We start from the raw sequence: 17,542 nt of genomic DNA on the forward strand, positions 1-17,542 counted from the left end.
AAATTGAAGAAGCAATGATGGAAATAAAGGAAAGGTTCAGGAGTGGAATCAAAATTCAAGGTGAATTGATATCGATGATAAAGTTTGCTGATAACATTGCTATCCTCAGTGAAAGTGTAGCACAATTACATGATCTGCTGAATGGAGTGAACAGTCTAATGAGTGAAGAATATGGATTGAGAGTAAATCAAAGAAAGATGAAAGTAGAAGAAATGAGAATAGAGAGATACTTAACATCAGGACTGATGGTCATGAAGTAGATGAAGTTAAGGAATTCTGCTACCTAGGCAGCAAAACAACCACTAATGGACAGAGCAAGGAGAGCATCAAAAGCAGACTAGCACTGGCTAAAAGGGTACTCCTGGCCAAGAGAAGTCTACTAGTGTCAAACATAGGCCTTAATTTGAGGCAGAAATTTCTGAAAATGGGCGTTTGGAGCACAGCATTATATTGTAATGAAACATAGACTGTGGGAAAACAGTAGCAGAAGAAAACTGAAGCATTTGAGATGTGATGCTACAGACAAATGTTGAAAATTAGATGAATAGATAAGATATGGAATGGGAAGGTTTTGCGCAGAATTGGAGAGGAAATGAATATGTGTAAAACTCTGACAAGAAGAAGGGACAAGATGATAGGACATCTGTTAAGACATCAGCGGCTAACTTCTGTGGCACTAGAGGGAACTGTAGAGCATAAAAACAGTAGAGGATGACAGAGATTGGAATACATCCAGCAAATAATTGAGGAGGTAGGTTGCAAGTGTGACTCTGAGATGAAGGGGTTGGTATGGGAGAGGAATTCAAGGCGGGCCACACCAATCCAATCAGAAGACTGATGACTCAAAATTAATAGAAAAATTAATAAAACAAAATAAAAAGACTATGAGTATGAAAAACAGCAGAACCTGAATACCTACCGCCAACTGTAGAAGAGATGAGGAAGCAGATAAAATGGCTTAAAAAGGACAGAAGCCCAGGAGAAGATGGCATACATGGTGAAATAATTCAGGAAGGGGGTGAATACCTTATCGCAAGGAACACAAATTAATAGAGACCATTTGGGACACTGAAAACATTCCAGAAGACTGGAGGAATGCACTTATCTGTCCCATCCACAAGAACTATGTCTGAATGGCATTTGAAAACTACCACGGCATTGCTCTGCTCAATATTTGTTATAAGATCTTCTCAAACTGTCTTCTAGATCGAATCCAACCACTGGCAGACAACATTACAAGAGAATATCAAGGAAGATTTCATCACAGGAGATCTACTATCAAACAAATCTGTGTCCTATGCCAGATTTCAGAAAAAAGGTGAGAGTTTGCCCAAGAACAACACATGCTGTTTGTTGACTTCAGAAAATCATATGATTGCATTTATCAGGAAAGTATGCTGAGGTATGTGGAAGAGTTCAGTTTTGCCAAGAAACTAGTAAGCCTCACGAAGGCCTGCCTGATGTATACTACAGCAAAGGTAAAAATTGGAAATAAGGTGACTGAAGCATCAAAATAAAAACTGGGCTACGGCAGGGTGATGGACTATCACCTGTTCTTTTCAATCTCGCATCAGAGAAGGTAATGGGAGAGATGTCATGTAATGAACTTGGAGGAGTCCAGACAGCAATTAACTTTAAAGATCCACAACTATTTTTCCTGTCACCTATTTCATGCATGAATGAACGACTCACAGATGCTGAAATCAAAAGAGAACTGCTATGAGTAATAGAAGAGTGCAGTGATTTGAGTGATGTAGGGGACTTCTCAGATGAGGGAGACCTTGATATTACTACAAATACAGACTTGTATGTTCCTGAAGCCGAAAATTACAGTTCATAAGACATGGTAAATCTTCGATTATTAATTTCATTTATAACAACAGTTTCCTTCTGAGATACCTACTCAAAAAGTACTGAAGATTGGAAAACATACTGCATTTCAATTAGTTGCCTGAAAACTGTTTTTTACTTATAATTTCTTCTTTCAGACTGAAATGGAAGATAGTAATCTAAAGCCAAGCAAAGAGAAAAGGGGCTGCTGGAAAATCAAAAGGGACAAATGTTTTGGAAAAAAGGACCTATTATTGATCAAACCGCCAATAGTACTGAAAAGGAGTGGTCAGTGGATGACAGGGAACTATGGACACCAACTACTAAGATATTTTGAACAGTATTTTGGAAATTACATGGCATCTCATTGCTGAGCAGACAAACACAAAGGCACTTCAGGATAACCAGGTTCTGTTAAATGCAACAGCTACAGAAATTAAGAAACTCATGGGTGCACACATAATAACAGGTTGTATGAAACTACCAAGACTGAGAATGTATTATCCCAGTAGACTGAGGGTCCCTGCAGTAACTACAATTCCAAGGAATCATGTGTTCAAAGTGAGGAACTACTTGCATTTTTGTAAATAATCTGAGTGTTCCAGATGAACTCAAGAGAAATAAACTATGGAAACTGCAACCAGTCCTTGACAGTATTAGGAGAAAATGTCTGTCACTGCCAGTTTCTAGCCACCTTTCGAGAGATGGACAAATGATTCCTTTTCATGGCAAAACATCTCTTAGGCAGTATGTCAAGAACAAGCCGAATCCAGTTGGTCTGAAGAATTTTGTGCAGACAACTTCTGGTGGGCTGGTACTTGACTTTTTCATTTACCAAGGAGCAAGCATTTAGCCTTCTGGACTGGGGGTTCTGTGCTGAAGAACCTGGTGGAGAGTAGGGTTCCCAGTCAGCATGTTGTGTATTTTGACCGATATTTCATATAAATTACACTATTACAATAACTAATGGAAAGAAAAATATACGCAGTAGGAACGATTTTAGTCAGCTGATTCCATCTGCTCTCAATCAAAACTCACTGCAGACAAGGAATTGATGAAGAGAGGGAGAGGTTCCTTCACTGAGTCCGTCAGAGAAGATGGAAAAATTTCTGTTTTGAAATGGATCGACAATCATTCTGTAACAGTAGCATCTACATTCTCTGGCGATTCTCCTACTAATGTAGTGAAAAGATGGGACAGAAAAGCGAAAGGGTTCATTGAAGTACCTCAGACCAAATGTATCAGTGACTATAACAAATCAATGGGAGGTGTGGATTTTGGTGACAGAATGAGTTCCTACTATCAAATCTCCACACACACGAAGAAGTGGCCTGTAAGAATCTACTTCCATTTCATTGACATGGTAATTGTGAACTCGTGGGCTCAGTACAAAAAGGATCAGCAGGCACTGGGTGTTGGAAAGAAATCAATCATGGATTTACTAGATTTCAAGATTTAAATTGGTGAATCACTGAGTTCGGCTGCAACTGCCGTGAGGCAGGACATTTACTCTTCAGACCCTGAATCTGAATTTTATGATATGGCTCCCACAAAATGTGCAAAAATAGATCAAATTCCAAACAAAGATGTTGGGAATAGTGAGAGCAAACATTTACCTCTTTGCCCAATTACAGACAAAAATAAATGAATGAGATACCAAAACAAGGTCTGCAAAGCTAAAACCAATTTCATATGCTCAGAATGCAATATTTGTGCATAACTAGTGACAGAAAATGTTTCTTTGACTACCACAATTTCAGAAATATCTGTGACAAAACTGTTTTTCTTGTGTCATAATTTTGTAACACTCTGTAAGTAATGTTTCTTAATGATAAATAAATAATATAAAACTTATACTTGTCTTTTTCCTTGGATGACCATGTATCATCAAAATTTCCCATTGTCCATCCAGCTGGACATAGGAAAATCTCTTCCCAGATGAACAGTAGCAAAAAATTACCATTACAATGCTCATTCATGATACCCATATGCAATGCTCTTATAATAAAGTATTTGAAAAAATAGAAAAATTTTCTTTGGGACTGAAGAGGTTAACAATACTTGTATACCACATAAAAACAGACTGAAATCAATGACCAGAAAATTCAGTGAATTATCATCAGCTGTTGGAGACGAGGCCAAAATTGACCAGCAGATGCCATCATTCCCCTAGAGAGAGAGAGAGAGAGAGAGAGAGAGAGAGAGAGAGAGAGAGGGAGAGGGGGGGGGGGGCTGTGTGTGTGTGTGTGTGTGTGTGTGTGTGTGTGTGTGTGTGTGTGTGTGTAATAGAGGAATAATTCATGAAGCTTCCAGCAATATTCATTATACGAATGCTTGATGAAAATGTGAATATTCTTCACTAAAAATTTATTCTCCTGTAAACAGCAAAGTGTTTTCAGATACTGCAATAAAATACACAGCATTTATAACTTGTTGATGTTCACTTTTCCTAGGATGCTAGACTTTTAGCAAAGGGACTTATTGCTGGTTTAAAAGGATTACTTGGGCCTGCTCCTGTTGTTGATGGTGCACATGACAACAGGTTTATTCCCAGTTTCCTTCAGGATGAACCACTTAATATTCTCAAGTCTGGAAATTTTCCAAAAATACCACTGCTGACTGGAATCACAAAAGATGAAACATCAACTGCTATACTAGGTATGTAACATTTGCCATTTTTATAGCTTTACATTGAATAAGGAATATGTATTCTGAAACTGATCTTAAAATACAGCTAGTATTGCAAACACTCTTCAGGCATCAGTTTGCCTAATGGGACAGCATTTGATGCTCAACCTCTATGTTGTTAGCAATCTTACTGAGATACCTCATATACATGTACTTGCAGTATCTAAGTTGACATTATAAAAGGTAAAATATCTAAATAAAATCTGATCCTCTCTGAGATATTCTCACTTACATACTTCCATACATCCACATAGCCTGGAGGCACACAGCACATAAAACTGGTACAAAGTTTATGTTGTAAAATCTTTTGTTAAAATACAAGTATTGGTAATGTAACAGTATAGCAGCAAAACTAATCAAAGAGTGAACAATGCTTGGTTGATCCCTGGAAAAATTAGTATCAACCAGCCAACCTGAGAATATATAAAACTTACCTCACAACTTTATAGTAAGTGGTACATTGCACAGAATTGTGAAACTCATACCACATTTGTCTCAGCAATAGATAAAGTTGCTATATAGTAATTATATTGTACAAAACACATTCTGTTAAGATGTGACATACTGAAATATTTGTATCATAAGAAGAGCACAGTGATGGTTTCTCTTGGTGTGGGAACAATACGAACAGCATAGCATAGTGCCCTACATTGAAATGTATTAAAATTACTGTCTCTCAACTCAGTGATCATACAGAGGAACACTGAAGTCAGGCTGTCTGCTTCACTGACCACAGTTTTTTGTTAATCATTCTGAACCATTCTTCTTCACACTGATTCATGAACCTGTGCCACAATATGTCTCCGAATTTCCCATGAATGTATTCTTAACTGTTTTGTTCTGAGACTTACTTCAGTATCTCAAATTATTACATGGCATGGTAATTAGTAAAGTGACACCTCTTTTGCTTGTTTCAGTACACAGAGGAAGAAGTACTACATTGTGTGGTTGTGTTGATCTGCTGGTAACATGTACAGGATATACATTTTTTTGTGAATGGGTTCAAATTCACTGTAGATTTCTTTAAAAAGCCTATTTTTTAATAAATTCTTTATTTCACTATTTACCAATTAGCTAATTAAAAGTTACATCACAATAAAACTGTTATGCTTGTAACATGTTATTTTCCACATCAGTGTGGGGAAAAATTAATAAATTTAGGAGCTAAGCTCATTGACATACATTGACTGACTGGTTTTTATTTGGTTCAATTTGACTACTTTGTCTACAGGGTGTGTAGTTGTAATATAAGGCAGGTCGGTTTAACCTAATGTCTTAAAATATCAAGCCTACATATTACAATAAAAAAACAACATACCCCAAGTTATTAATATACACCACACTGTAATATTTTCAGTTGATTACAGTACGTATACAGGATGGTCCAGTGATTGTGGCTGGGCAAAATATCTCACGAAATTAGGATCAGACAAAAAAATAAGAAGAACAAATCCGTTCAAGCATGACGGAGGAAAACAGATGGTGATATGGATGGCCCACTAGATGATGCTGCCATAGGTCAAATTGATAGAAACTGCATTTTTTAAATTTTTATTACATGTTCATATAGTACATAAATGAATGTACGATTTGGAACATTTGTTTCACTTTGTAAGAATATTATGAGAAAGGAAGTTGCCATTCACCATATAGTGGAGATGCTAAGTTGCAGATTGGCTCAACAAAAAGACTTCCACAATTAAAGCTTTCGACCATTGGCCTTCATCAACAATAGACACACATGTACACGCACTCACGCAGATGCAACTCACACACATGACTGCAGTCTCAGGCAACTGGAACCACACAGTGAGTATGTGTGTGCATGTGTGTGTATTATAGACAAAGGCCAATGGCTGAAAGCTTTAATTGTGAAATGAGGTTCCACTTGTCGCAGCCATCATGAATTTTCTATTGCCCTATAGTGCATATTATGCCAGTTTATGTTATCTCTGTTTTGAATGACTCTGCACCACTAAACAGAACTCTTAAAAAATCTGTTATCATCTCATAATTTATGTTGTGTCCAGTGCCAAAAATTTACACATTGTTCAAAATCATCTTTTTGTTGCGCATATCTGTGTCTCAGCATCTCCACTATATGGTGAGTAGCAACTTTCCTTCTCATAATATTGTTACATTCCATCCTGGAATTTCCATTGTCTGTTTCGCTTTGTGATGGATGGTGCTGTAATATTCCAACACTAATAATATGTCTCACCCATTTAGATGAACAGTTGGTAACAATGTGGTTTTTTAAGATTCAAACACAAAAAGTAGTTACGTTTGGACTTTATTTCCTGTTGTTCCAATGTGATACATGTAATTTTGTAATATTATCATTAATTATGGGAATGCATGCTGTTACTGTGTGAGCAGTCATAATAACCTCATGTCATAAATGCTCAGAATGATGTCCTTCAAGTTCAGTGCATTTGGCAACACGCATAACAAAATTCCTCTCAACAGCAAGTAAATCACCTTCAGTAATTGTCACACATGCATTGACAATGCACTGACGCATGTTTTCAGGCATTGTCAGTAGATCACGATAACAAATATCTTTCAATTTTTCCCAAAGAAAGAAGTCCAGAGATGTAAGGTCTGGTGAACGTGCAGGCCATGGTATGGTGCTTCTACAACCAATCCACCTGTCATTAAATATTCTGTTTAATACCACTTCAACTACACGTGTGCTATGTGCTGGACATCTGTCATGTTGAAAGTGCGTCGCCATTCTGTATTGAAGTGAAACATCTTGTAGTAGAGTCGATAAAACATTAATTAAGAAATCGGCATACATTGCTCCATTTAGATTGCCATTGATAAAATAAGGGCCAATTAGATGTCCTCCTACAAGTCCACACCATACATTAACCCACCAGGGTCACCGATGTTCCCACTTGTCACAGCCATCATGGATTTTCTGTTGCCCAATAGTGCATATTATGCCAGTTTACATTACCTCTGTTAGTGAATGACGCTTCATCACTAAACAGAACTCTTGAAAAAAATCTGTTATCACCTTGTAATTTATTTTGTGCCCAGTGGCGAAAATTTACACAAAATTCAAAATCGATGCCATGCAATTCCTGGCGCATAGAAATAAGGTAAGGGTGAAATGTATGATGATGTTGAATTCTCAAAGCTGACATTTTTTAAATTCCTGATTCTCGCTCAATTTGTCTGCTTCTGGTGTGCGGATTAGCCTCAACTGCAGCTGAAACACTTATTTGGATGCCTCCATTTGTTGCAGCTCTTGGTTGCATCTTCTTCTTTGGCTGAATGCTTCTGGTTCCTTTAAATACATTGACAATCTGACGAAAGGTCCGGACACTTAATTGCTGTCTGTCAGGATAACGATCAACATACACAGCAGAAGCTTGTTGGGCATTTTGATCACAATAGTCATAAATAAACGCCATATCTACCTTTTCTGTGACTGTTAAACATCCATTTTAACAAGTTTATGTCTTCCATGTCATTATTATGACTGGACAAGCATATCATCATACCTAATTTAAGTACTGAATTGCACACAGTTCTATTGGGTGCATTGCTACATTTGTGAGAATATTACAGTGCCATCCAACAAAATGCGAAACAAATGTTCCAAATCAAACATTCCTATTTATTTGTGTACTATATGAATATGTAATAAAAATGGTGATACCTATTTAAAAAAATGCAATTTCTATCAATTTGACCTATAGTAGCCCCATCTAGCGGGCCACCATTAGCGCCATCTGTTTTCCCCTGTCATGCTCAAACAGATTTGTTGTTCTTATTTTTTTGTTTGATGCTAATTTTGTGAAATATTTGTCCTGGTCACTACAAATGGACCAGGTAATAATAGCATTCCTCATTCTTTACCTATATACTCTTCTATTCTGCAAAATTCTTTTTCCATTATGTTATCCTTCAGAAGTTTCTAGAAGTCACATCACTCATACTGTCCTGCAAACTCATAGGAAGATTGAATATCGAGGACCTTTTTCAGCAGCTGTCAGTCTGTATGGTATACTTCTCAGCTGGCCTTCATTTCTTGTTATATGAATGAACATCTGCATTTTTTATAGTAATGTATTGCCTTTGATGAATAAAATTATTGTTCTGTAAATGTACATGGATGGAAAAGAGAATACTTTTAGATTATCAAAGGCAATTCTACATGGCCTTTTTCTCCAATGCAACAACTCATTTTATCATTGCTGGAGTTTCCGTGAACAGTAATTCCATATTAGAAGTGTGGTGCATATAGAGAATGTGCACTGTATACAGAAGTTTTTTCTTAAGCCGGCCGGGGTGGCCAAGCAGTTCTAGGCGCAAGCCTGGAAACGCGCGACCGCTACGGTCGCAGGTTTGAATCCTGCCTTGGGCATGGATGTGTGTGATATTCTTAGGTTAGTTAGTTTTAGGTAGTTCTAAGTTCTAGGGGACTGATGACCTCAGAAGTTAAGTCCCATAGTGCTCAGAGCCATTTTTTGTTGTTGTTAATATCATGTGCTAGCTATTTTGTAATAAATATTACAGTGCTTAATTTACAACAGATATTATCTATACATTGTATCCATTGGAGCTTATTGTCAACCATAATTCACAAACATTTTATTGAGGTAACTTCTTCCAGTCTTGTTTGATTCATGAAGACATCTATGTGATCCTCCATTTCCCTATTCGTGAATGCCATGAACATTGTCTTTTTTTAGATTTATAATTAAGTCATTCTGTATAAGCCATTGTACTGCGTTATTTGTTGACACAAATGCATTTCTTTGCAGTATTTCCAGAATTTCTTCTAAATTCAATAATATCATGTCATCAGCATACATTATTTTTTATCCTTCTCACTGACTTCTATATTTTTTACAAATAGGTTGAACAGAAGTGGACCAAGTATGGAGGTACACCATACTTAATATCCCTGATTTCAGATATGCATCTAGATTCTTTGTGATGTACTGCTTTCTGTTAATGACATATGATTGTATCCCTTTCACTGCATGTCCACGTATGCCATAGCTTTCAAGTTTTTCAATTAGTGCTATATGGATGATTGTATCAGAAGCTTTAGACAATACATAAACATAACAGATGCAGAATTTAGTTTGTGTAATGCATCTATAACAGTTTCTGTTAGGTCTGAGACACAAGTTTCTGTAGATTTCCATTTTTGGAAACCATGTTTTGCTGGAATCGGAATCCTATGTTTCTCTAGGAATGTGATCATCCTACTATACAGGAGCAGCTCTAGCATTTTTGAGAAATTTGAGATTAAAGACACTGGTCTGGAGTTATTTGGGTCATCTTTGACATCTTTCTTGTATTTTATTTTTAATTTTTTAATTTTTGTGGACATACTCCTCCTCTGAATGAACAGTTTCCTATATTCAAAACAGGTTCATTTATTTCTACATTGACTTGCATTATTAGACAATTTGATATTTCATCGCCTCCTGCAGACTTATTGGATTTTAATTTCCAAATTATTTTTATGAGTTCTATTTTTGTTACTGGTTCCAGAAATGTTCAGTGGAATGGTTACCCTAGTATTGTAGAATGCTTTGACCACTGATGATTTCTTCCCCCCTTTTAATTTTGTACAACTTCTGTAAAATTGCTGTTCCATGTATTAGCAATTTTTGTTCCATCTGTAGCTATATTGTTTTTGATTCTCATTGATTTAATAAAATTTCCGTTATTTACACTCTTTTGACTATATTTTTCAATGTTAGTATATCCCATGCTGTTTCATTTTTATGATTTGAATTTGCTATGGCTCTGTTTATTGAACTGGCTTTTGCTTCTTTTATTGATTGCCTCTACTCCTTCTTATACTGTTTATACATTGCCTTGTTTTCTGTTTGTACAAGCTCCTTCACTCTTGTCGTGAGTTCAATGATTGATTTGTTGATCTGGTAATCCACTGCGTAGTGTGACCTTTTTTTTTCAAGGTCATTTTGGGAAGACTGAAAGAAAATGATGCATTACTGTGATAAGAAAAGTATCATACTTCTCATTTGTGCTTTATGCTGACATTGTTCCAGTCCATGTTTTGCAGATTTATAATCTTAACTTTTATCATCTTGCTTTATTTTGATTTTTAAGCTCCTAATTTCATAAATACAGAACATTAATTCATGAGATTGCCGTTTACAGATCCTTTGCTTCACATTCACTATTTTCAATAGTAGTGACAATGTTATCAATGATGGTCTGACTCTGATAAGTCACTCTTGTGGATACTTTTATTACTATTTTCATATTATGCTGTAATAATGTTTCTTTTAGTTCTTGTTTTGGTTTTGATTCTTTACCAATATATATGTAGTAGTCTCCACATACTACATGGTCCTTCATTTTAAACTTCAGCAATAATTTTGCTAGTTTTTTTGTGAACTGTTGCAATATTACCGCCAGGGGACCTGTATACGCAGAATTAATTAATCAGATCATGGACTTTTATTATTAGATTGTAAAGTTCTGCATCATTTAGCCCATGCTCACTAATACATCTTGTGGTGCTTCGGTCAGGACCAGTTCTGCTTCTAGTTTTTGGGTGCCTAGGTGTTGAATGTTTTGGTGCAAGTTTTTAATGTTACATTATTTTCCTTTTGATGACTCCTGAATTGTTAAAATCTGTTGTAATTGGAGACTGACATGTGACCACATTGCATTCATTTTTATTTATCTTGTCCCATTTTTCTTTCATTGACTGTGGAATAAAAAATCTTTTGCTAAGTAGTGGGTAATTGCTCATACTATGAGAAGGCCACATTGTTTTCCTCTGGATTTGATTTTATGTTAGTGATAATCGCATGTGTGTTTCTACTTCAGAAGTTACACTAACATATTTTAATGTGTTATTCATGTGTAGCCCACCCATACTTACCTGCACTGTTGTCCTTGGCAGCAGTGCCTTGGTGAATCTGGCTGAAAAGTAGGTGGTGGGGATGATGAGGTACTAATCATGTAGCCCACACCAGAAATTTGTAGTTCAAACACTTTAACTGCAATTTAATGCTGAATGAACTACTGTTTATGACCAGTTTGTGTCTCATTTATTTTAATTACAATACAGGTAAAACAGACAGCCACATACTATGCGCGATTCCTCTCCTATAACATTGTCTGAGTGCAGTAACATAACACTGAAGAAACTAGTCACTAAAGTTAAGTGTGGCAAATATATAATTAACATGGGCACTGTATGAAATTCTTAAAACACTTTGCTTTGAATCTAACAGTTACATCAGCATGAATACTTGATCTGCATAGCAACTAACTACTGGAAATAACATAGTTATTAGCCTAATTCCTGTTGTCACAGTTTGCACTAGCTTTTATTGAAGTTTAACACTGTCAATGAAAATAATTACAAGTTCACAGCCAATCATTAAAAAACAGGCACTGAATTATTGCTTAAACTCCCTGATATGAACTCTGGATAAAACATACTATATTCTTAAATTTTTAATTGATACTGAACCACCTGCAGTAAATTTCCCCATATTAGTGGACTTAGATCTTACACATTTCATAACTCTATGCAGACTGACTTAAATAGCTTCCAACATAACTCTTATGTAAGTTTTCAATAATTAAGCTGAAGTTGTCTGATGTTATCAGATTTTCACAATTTACAATTAAATACAGAGTCCGCCAGAAAAAATGTATATACTCTTTGTCAGGCTCTATCAAGATTTCAATATTGTTGTTCAGTATGAGTTATGAGTGTGTCGTAGTATGGTCTTTGGCTCAACAGATGTTAGTAAAAATTTATTGTGAAGTGGTTTTTCAAGTTTGATAATGCCATTGAAGTGCAACGTCAGTGGAGACAGGAGTTTGAAACAGAACCGCCAACCTGCCTAACAATTAAACACATCACTGACAAGTTTGAATTGCATGGAACGATTTCTGATATTCACTGAGGAAGATCAGAAAGACAGTGTACAGCTACATGTCCTGCTTTGTCAGATCTCATGTTGGAAATGTTTATTAATTCTCCACAGAAGTCTGCTACGCAATGTGCACATGAAGTGGGTGTTAGCAGTACAAGTATATGAAGAAGTCTGAAAGTTACAAAGTAGAAAGTTTACATTCCATGATTATGAATGGTATCAGCAAATGGTATCCGATGATGAACAATTTGTGATGAAGGTAGTATGGAGTGACGAGGCTCAATTTAAACTTAATGGAACTGTGAATCGGCATAACAGTGTGTACTGGGCACTGGAAAAACCACATGTTTGTGTGGTTAACGTGGTCAGTTTACCAGGGGTTCATGTGTGATGTGGACTATCGTCTAGGGGCTTAGTAGGACCATTTTCTTTGATGCTACTATCACTGGAGAAGTGTACCTAGAAATGTTATGCACATCAATTTTGCCAGGTATCTGTGTACTTTATGGAGCTGATGAAGAGGTCTCCTACTAAGAGGATGGGATGCCACCACATTGCCACCTAACCATACAAGCTTTCCTGAATGACAATTTTCTGGGGCATTGGATTGGACGAAGAGAGCCCATTGAGTTCCCTCCATGATCGCCAGATCTAACACCTATGGACTTTTACTTGGGGGGAACTGTAAAAGATAACATCTATCGATGTGAGCCATGCATGCTGGAGGAACTTCGCCACAAGATTACAGTGACATGTGCAGCAATCTCCACTGTAACATTGACTGATGTAGTTGCGGTGACTACTCGTCATTCTGTTATGTATACTATAGCCAATGGTGAACATTTTGAACATTTAAAGTAACCATGTGCTAAACTGAAGGTTTTACAACATGCGTATTCAATTATTAAATGTAAAATAAACATAGTTTTTGTTACTTAAAGTGTGTATACATGTTTCTGGCAGATTCTGTATTTACCTTTATGAGTAATTGAATAATGGATAGAGATTCATTCTAACACGGACTTTCAGAGACAGTAATTATTTCAGTTGCATTATACTGGTTAGTTTGCCTAAAGATGGTATTCTATTTCAGTAACAATGTTTTAACTAATGATGTTACTTACTCAAGAATTAAATGAGTGCAGGAGTTCCTAACATATTTGTGCCATTGGTTGTAAGAATACTTTATTTATTTCTATAGCTTTTTCATCTACTCTACAGAAACACACACATTAATACACAGAAGCAAGCACACCTCATGCATACATGACCACCAACTCCAGCATCTTGGGCCTTAAATTACTAATCTTATTAATTAGGACAGTTTTTAAGCAAACTAAATAGCTCATCCTACTCCTGATACCAAAGTAATGTAATAGACAATAAAGTTAAAGCAATAATAATAATATTAATTTTGGGGCCGAAGAGAAAACATAAAAGCTGGAAGGAATCCTACTGTTTTGTTAAGCATGATGGCACAGTGACAACACACACATAAGGTTCAAACTTCTTTTCATTTTATATGTGGACTTCAGATCAGTGGTAGTTGTACACATACTTACTTTGGTCATGTGAAATTAGCTGAAATTAGCTAATAATTAAATAATAAAATGAAGTGTTTATTTCAAAATAAAAGAAAATGACTTTTTAGGTAATATGTTGGGTAAACCTGAAAGTAAGATATGGACAATATATGGAATGTATAATAGGAATATAGATAAGACTCTCCAGGAGATTGAGTGTTTATAGTAAATGCAGAAACATTAGGTCTGTTGAGGTCCAAAGTGAATCTGACTATGGACTCATAGGGATACAAGTAGCCAGGTCAGTGTATTTAGGTTTATAATTGGATATGGCTATCAACCAGGCACATTAAACTTAGAGTTACTTGAAGATAACTTAAACCCAGCAGCATGGAAGTGCTCTTAGCATATGGTAGTGATAGGGTGTGATTTTAATTTGCCCAATATTTGACAGAAAAAAATTACATGTAGATTGCTGATGATAAGGTCAAGCAGTCTTGTGAAATAATATTGAACATGCTACAAGACAACTGCTTTGTGCAACTTGTTCAACAGCTCAAACAGAAAAGAAATTTTTGAAATCCTCTGTATACAAATGAGCCCAATGTTTTTGGAAATATCACCAAAGTGACAGGTATTAGCAACCGTGATGCTATTAATGTTGAATGTTTTTGGGTATTTGTGTTGTGTCATCATTGCAGAATCATCCAATATTTTGACCTTCTTGTTGACACTTTCTTTTAGGAAATGGCTGCACACTGTTTACTCTATGTCAGACCAAGTATTTTCTTTTACCAAGGGTATGGTGCCTTTTACTTTGGATTGTGACAAGCTATGAAGAAAAGAGATGGCCTTCTGTCAAAATCCAGATGATATACACAAGTGCACATTCAACACTGAAACATCACAGCACAGTTCTAAGTCAGTATATGAACTTTTGGTCCATTAGGTTTATAGACCAGATGCAGTAATCAGAAATGACTTTAGTTCATCATTTACATGTTGGGCATGAGCAAGAACTTCAAAACACAATTACGTTGCTGTATTCCCAATTTGAGGCACATTATATCCACTTGTGCTATGTTGGACATCCATTGTAATTTGTGAGATGAAGTTGAGTTGTCACAAGTGGTGTGCTGATCTTTTCTCTGGCTTCTGGTATAAGGTGAATATTAGAAGCTTGCGGTCATTAATAAGTATGAATTATCGACCTTCGACCAAATTTGAAATTACTTGATGGAAGCATAGGCTGAACAAAGTTTTTGGTGATATGTTGCACTGTTCCTTTGAAAGACTGACAGTTTCTCAGTGGAGAGTGTAAGGGGTGGTCATGATGATCATTTGCCATAAGAGCTAAAGGTGTTTGTGGTAAGGAATGATCATCTGTTTTAATGTGTACCCTGACTCTGAAGAGCCTTTCAGAAATGCACTGAAGTGATTATCTTAAAAATAGGTAATCAGCTAATGATTTTGCATTTTCTAGGTGATTACCAGAATGATATTTTGGGAAAGTTATCAACAATTCCTAATTACGCAAACCAGATAGTTGATGGCCTTGGAGCCTCCATAACATCAGGTGGGTTGTGTTGATTATGCAAAAGAACATTTTTCTGAATGGAACATAACTCTCATTTCTATCATTAATTCAATTATTGTTTGCAGTTACCAATGCTACAAAGCAGCTGACATCAATTTCCTCAATTTATTTCAATTCTGGTGTTCTTACAAATCCGGAAAAAATTATTAACAAATTAATAGAGGTAAGATGTAAATATATACAGATATTTAAAGATTAACAACTATGATAAATAAAACAAACATCAACAAGAACAAAAATCATATTGTCAAGAACATTTAGAGAGAACAATTTCTTCCGTAACAGGGAGTATAATAATATGTCTGAATGCAACCTTCTGTAACAATATATACATATACAGACCACTATAGTACCCAATGAATTGTCTTTATTACCTCAAGTTGTTGATAATGAAAGCATATATATGGATGCAAGCCCAGGCTCTAGGAGTTGTCATATTTAAAATACTTAATAATTCAAGCATGTTATATCCATAATGACATTGTCTAATACTTAAAATTATGTTATTCAGATTTTAAGTTAGATTAAAAATCTGCTTTGCTACCTATTAGGTATTGGACAAATGATCAAAGATTTTTGTTGCTGTATACTGAACTCCTTTCTGAGCTACTGACAGCTTTACTAATAGGTAATAAAGGTCATTTTCCCCATCTAGTGTTGCAGATATTGACTTCACTGCTCCTCTCAAATTGTGATGGATTATTTATAATGAATTTTGTTAGGGAATACATGTATTGCGATGGCACAGTTGAAATGCCTAGCTCCTTGAAGAGGTATCTACATGACATACCTGGGTAACACTATATATTATTTAACACTATATATTATTCTTACTGCTCGTTTTTATGCAATCAATACTTTCTTTCTAAGTGGTGAGTTATCCCAGAAAATTATTTTATGAAGTTACTGAGTGAAAATATGCTAAATATGTCAGGAGGTTAAATCTTTTTTTTTTTTTTTTTTTTTTTTTTTGGCAAAATTAGCAATTACATGAAGAGAGAAAGCAGCTGAACTTAATTGTTTGATAATCTCAGTAATATAGTTCTTCCAGTTCAAGTTTTCATCAGTATTTTCACCCAAAAATTTTGAGTATTCTACCCTATTTACTGATTCCTGCTCATCTGCTACATCAGTTGTTGGCATGTCTCTATTTGTTGTACGGAACTGAAAAGAGTGTTTGAGAGCAACTTATCAAGTCTTTGGAAAACATCATTTACAATTTCTTCTGCTTCTTTCCTTCTAATGGGATTTATTATAAGGTCGGTATCATCTGCAGAAAATATCAATTCTGAATATTGAATGTTAGGTGGGAGTTCATTTACATATGTAAGAAATAGGAGTGGACACAAAATTGAACCCTGTGGGCTCCCTTTGGGATTTCTCCCCTGTCATTACAATTGAAGAGCTAGAGTCTTTTCTATTATAATAATAATAATAATAATAATAATTATTATTATTATTATTATTATTATTATTATTATTATTATTATATTTTAGCATCAGGTCATACAAATTGTATCATCATTTTTTTTGGCTTATTACCAACTCATCAGATTATCTGATAAAAATAAAAGAACAAGGGGGATAGTAAAATAATTGGAAACTAATTTATAAAACAAACTAATTTCTATACATGATGATTATACATACATGATATGTTGCATTGTAACTTGTCAACTGAACTGGTCCAGTGAGGCTCTCACAGTATAAATACGTGTGAGTGCTGACTGTTGGAACTGAATGGTACAGTTAACTACATAATAGTATTAAGTTAGCAGTTCTTAAATTGCAACTGTAAGAGTTATCAACTTTCAAGTACTTGCATTTAGTGAATATATTTAATCATATATCTGCTATTTAAGAATCACCAACTTTATATTATTGTAAGTTAACTTTAACTTTCAGTCCCAACTATCAGAGCTCAAGTAAATGCAGCATTTTTCACTTAGGTTGTATTTACCTAAATTTCTTCTTAAATACAGTCTAGGTGAAAAATGCCACAC

General features: G+C 35.4%; 1 protein-coding gene across 1 annotated transcript in view; it reads left to right on the forward strand.

Annotated features, from left to right (window-relative positions):
* Positions 1–17,542, forward strand: part of LOC124777324 (pyrethroid hydrolase Ces2a) — a 168,477-nt gene that overhangs the window by 93,770 nt on the left and 57,165 nt on the right. The window contains exons 6-8 of the mRNA XM_047252684.1: positions 4,284–4,488; positions 15,426–15,518; positions 15,605–15,702. Of these exons, the coding sequence (XP_047108640.1) occupies positions 4,284–4,488; positions 15,426–15,518; positions 15,605–15,702 (396 nt within the window). The remainder of the gene's footprint in view (positions 1–4,283; positions 4,489–15,425; positions 15,519–15,604; positions 15,703–17,542) is intronic.

The sequence above is a fragment of the Schistocerca piceifrons genome, chromosome 2, assembly GCF_021461385.2.
Source record: "Schistocerca piceifrons isolate TAMUIC-IGC-003096 chromosome 2, iqSchPice1.1, whole genome shotgun sequence".
In the NCBI taxonomy this organism is placed as follows: domain Eukaryota; kingdom Metazoa; phylum Arthropoda; class Insecta; order Orthoptera; family Acrididae; genus Schistocerca; species Schistocerca piceifrons.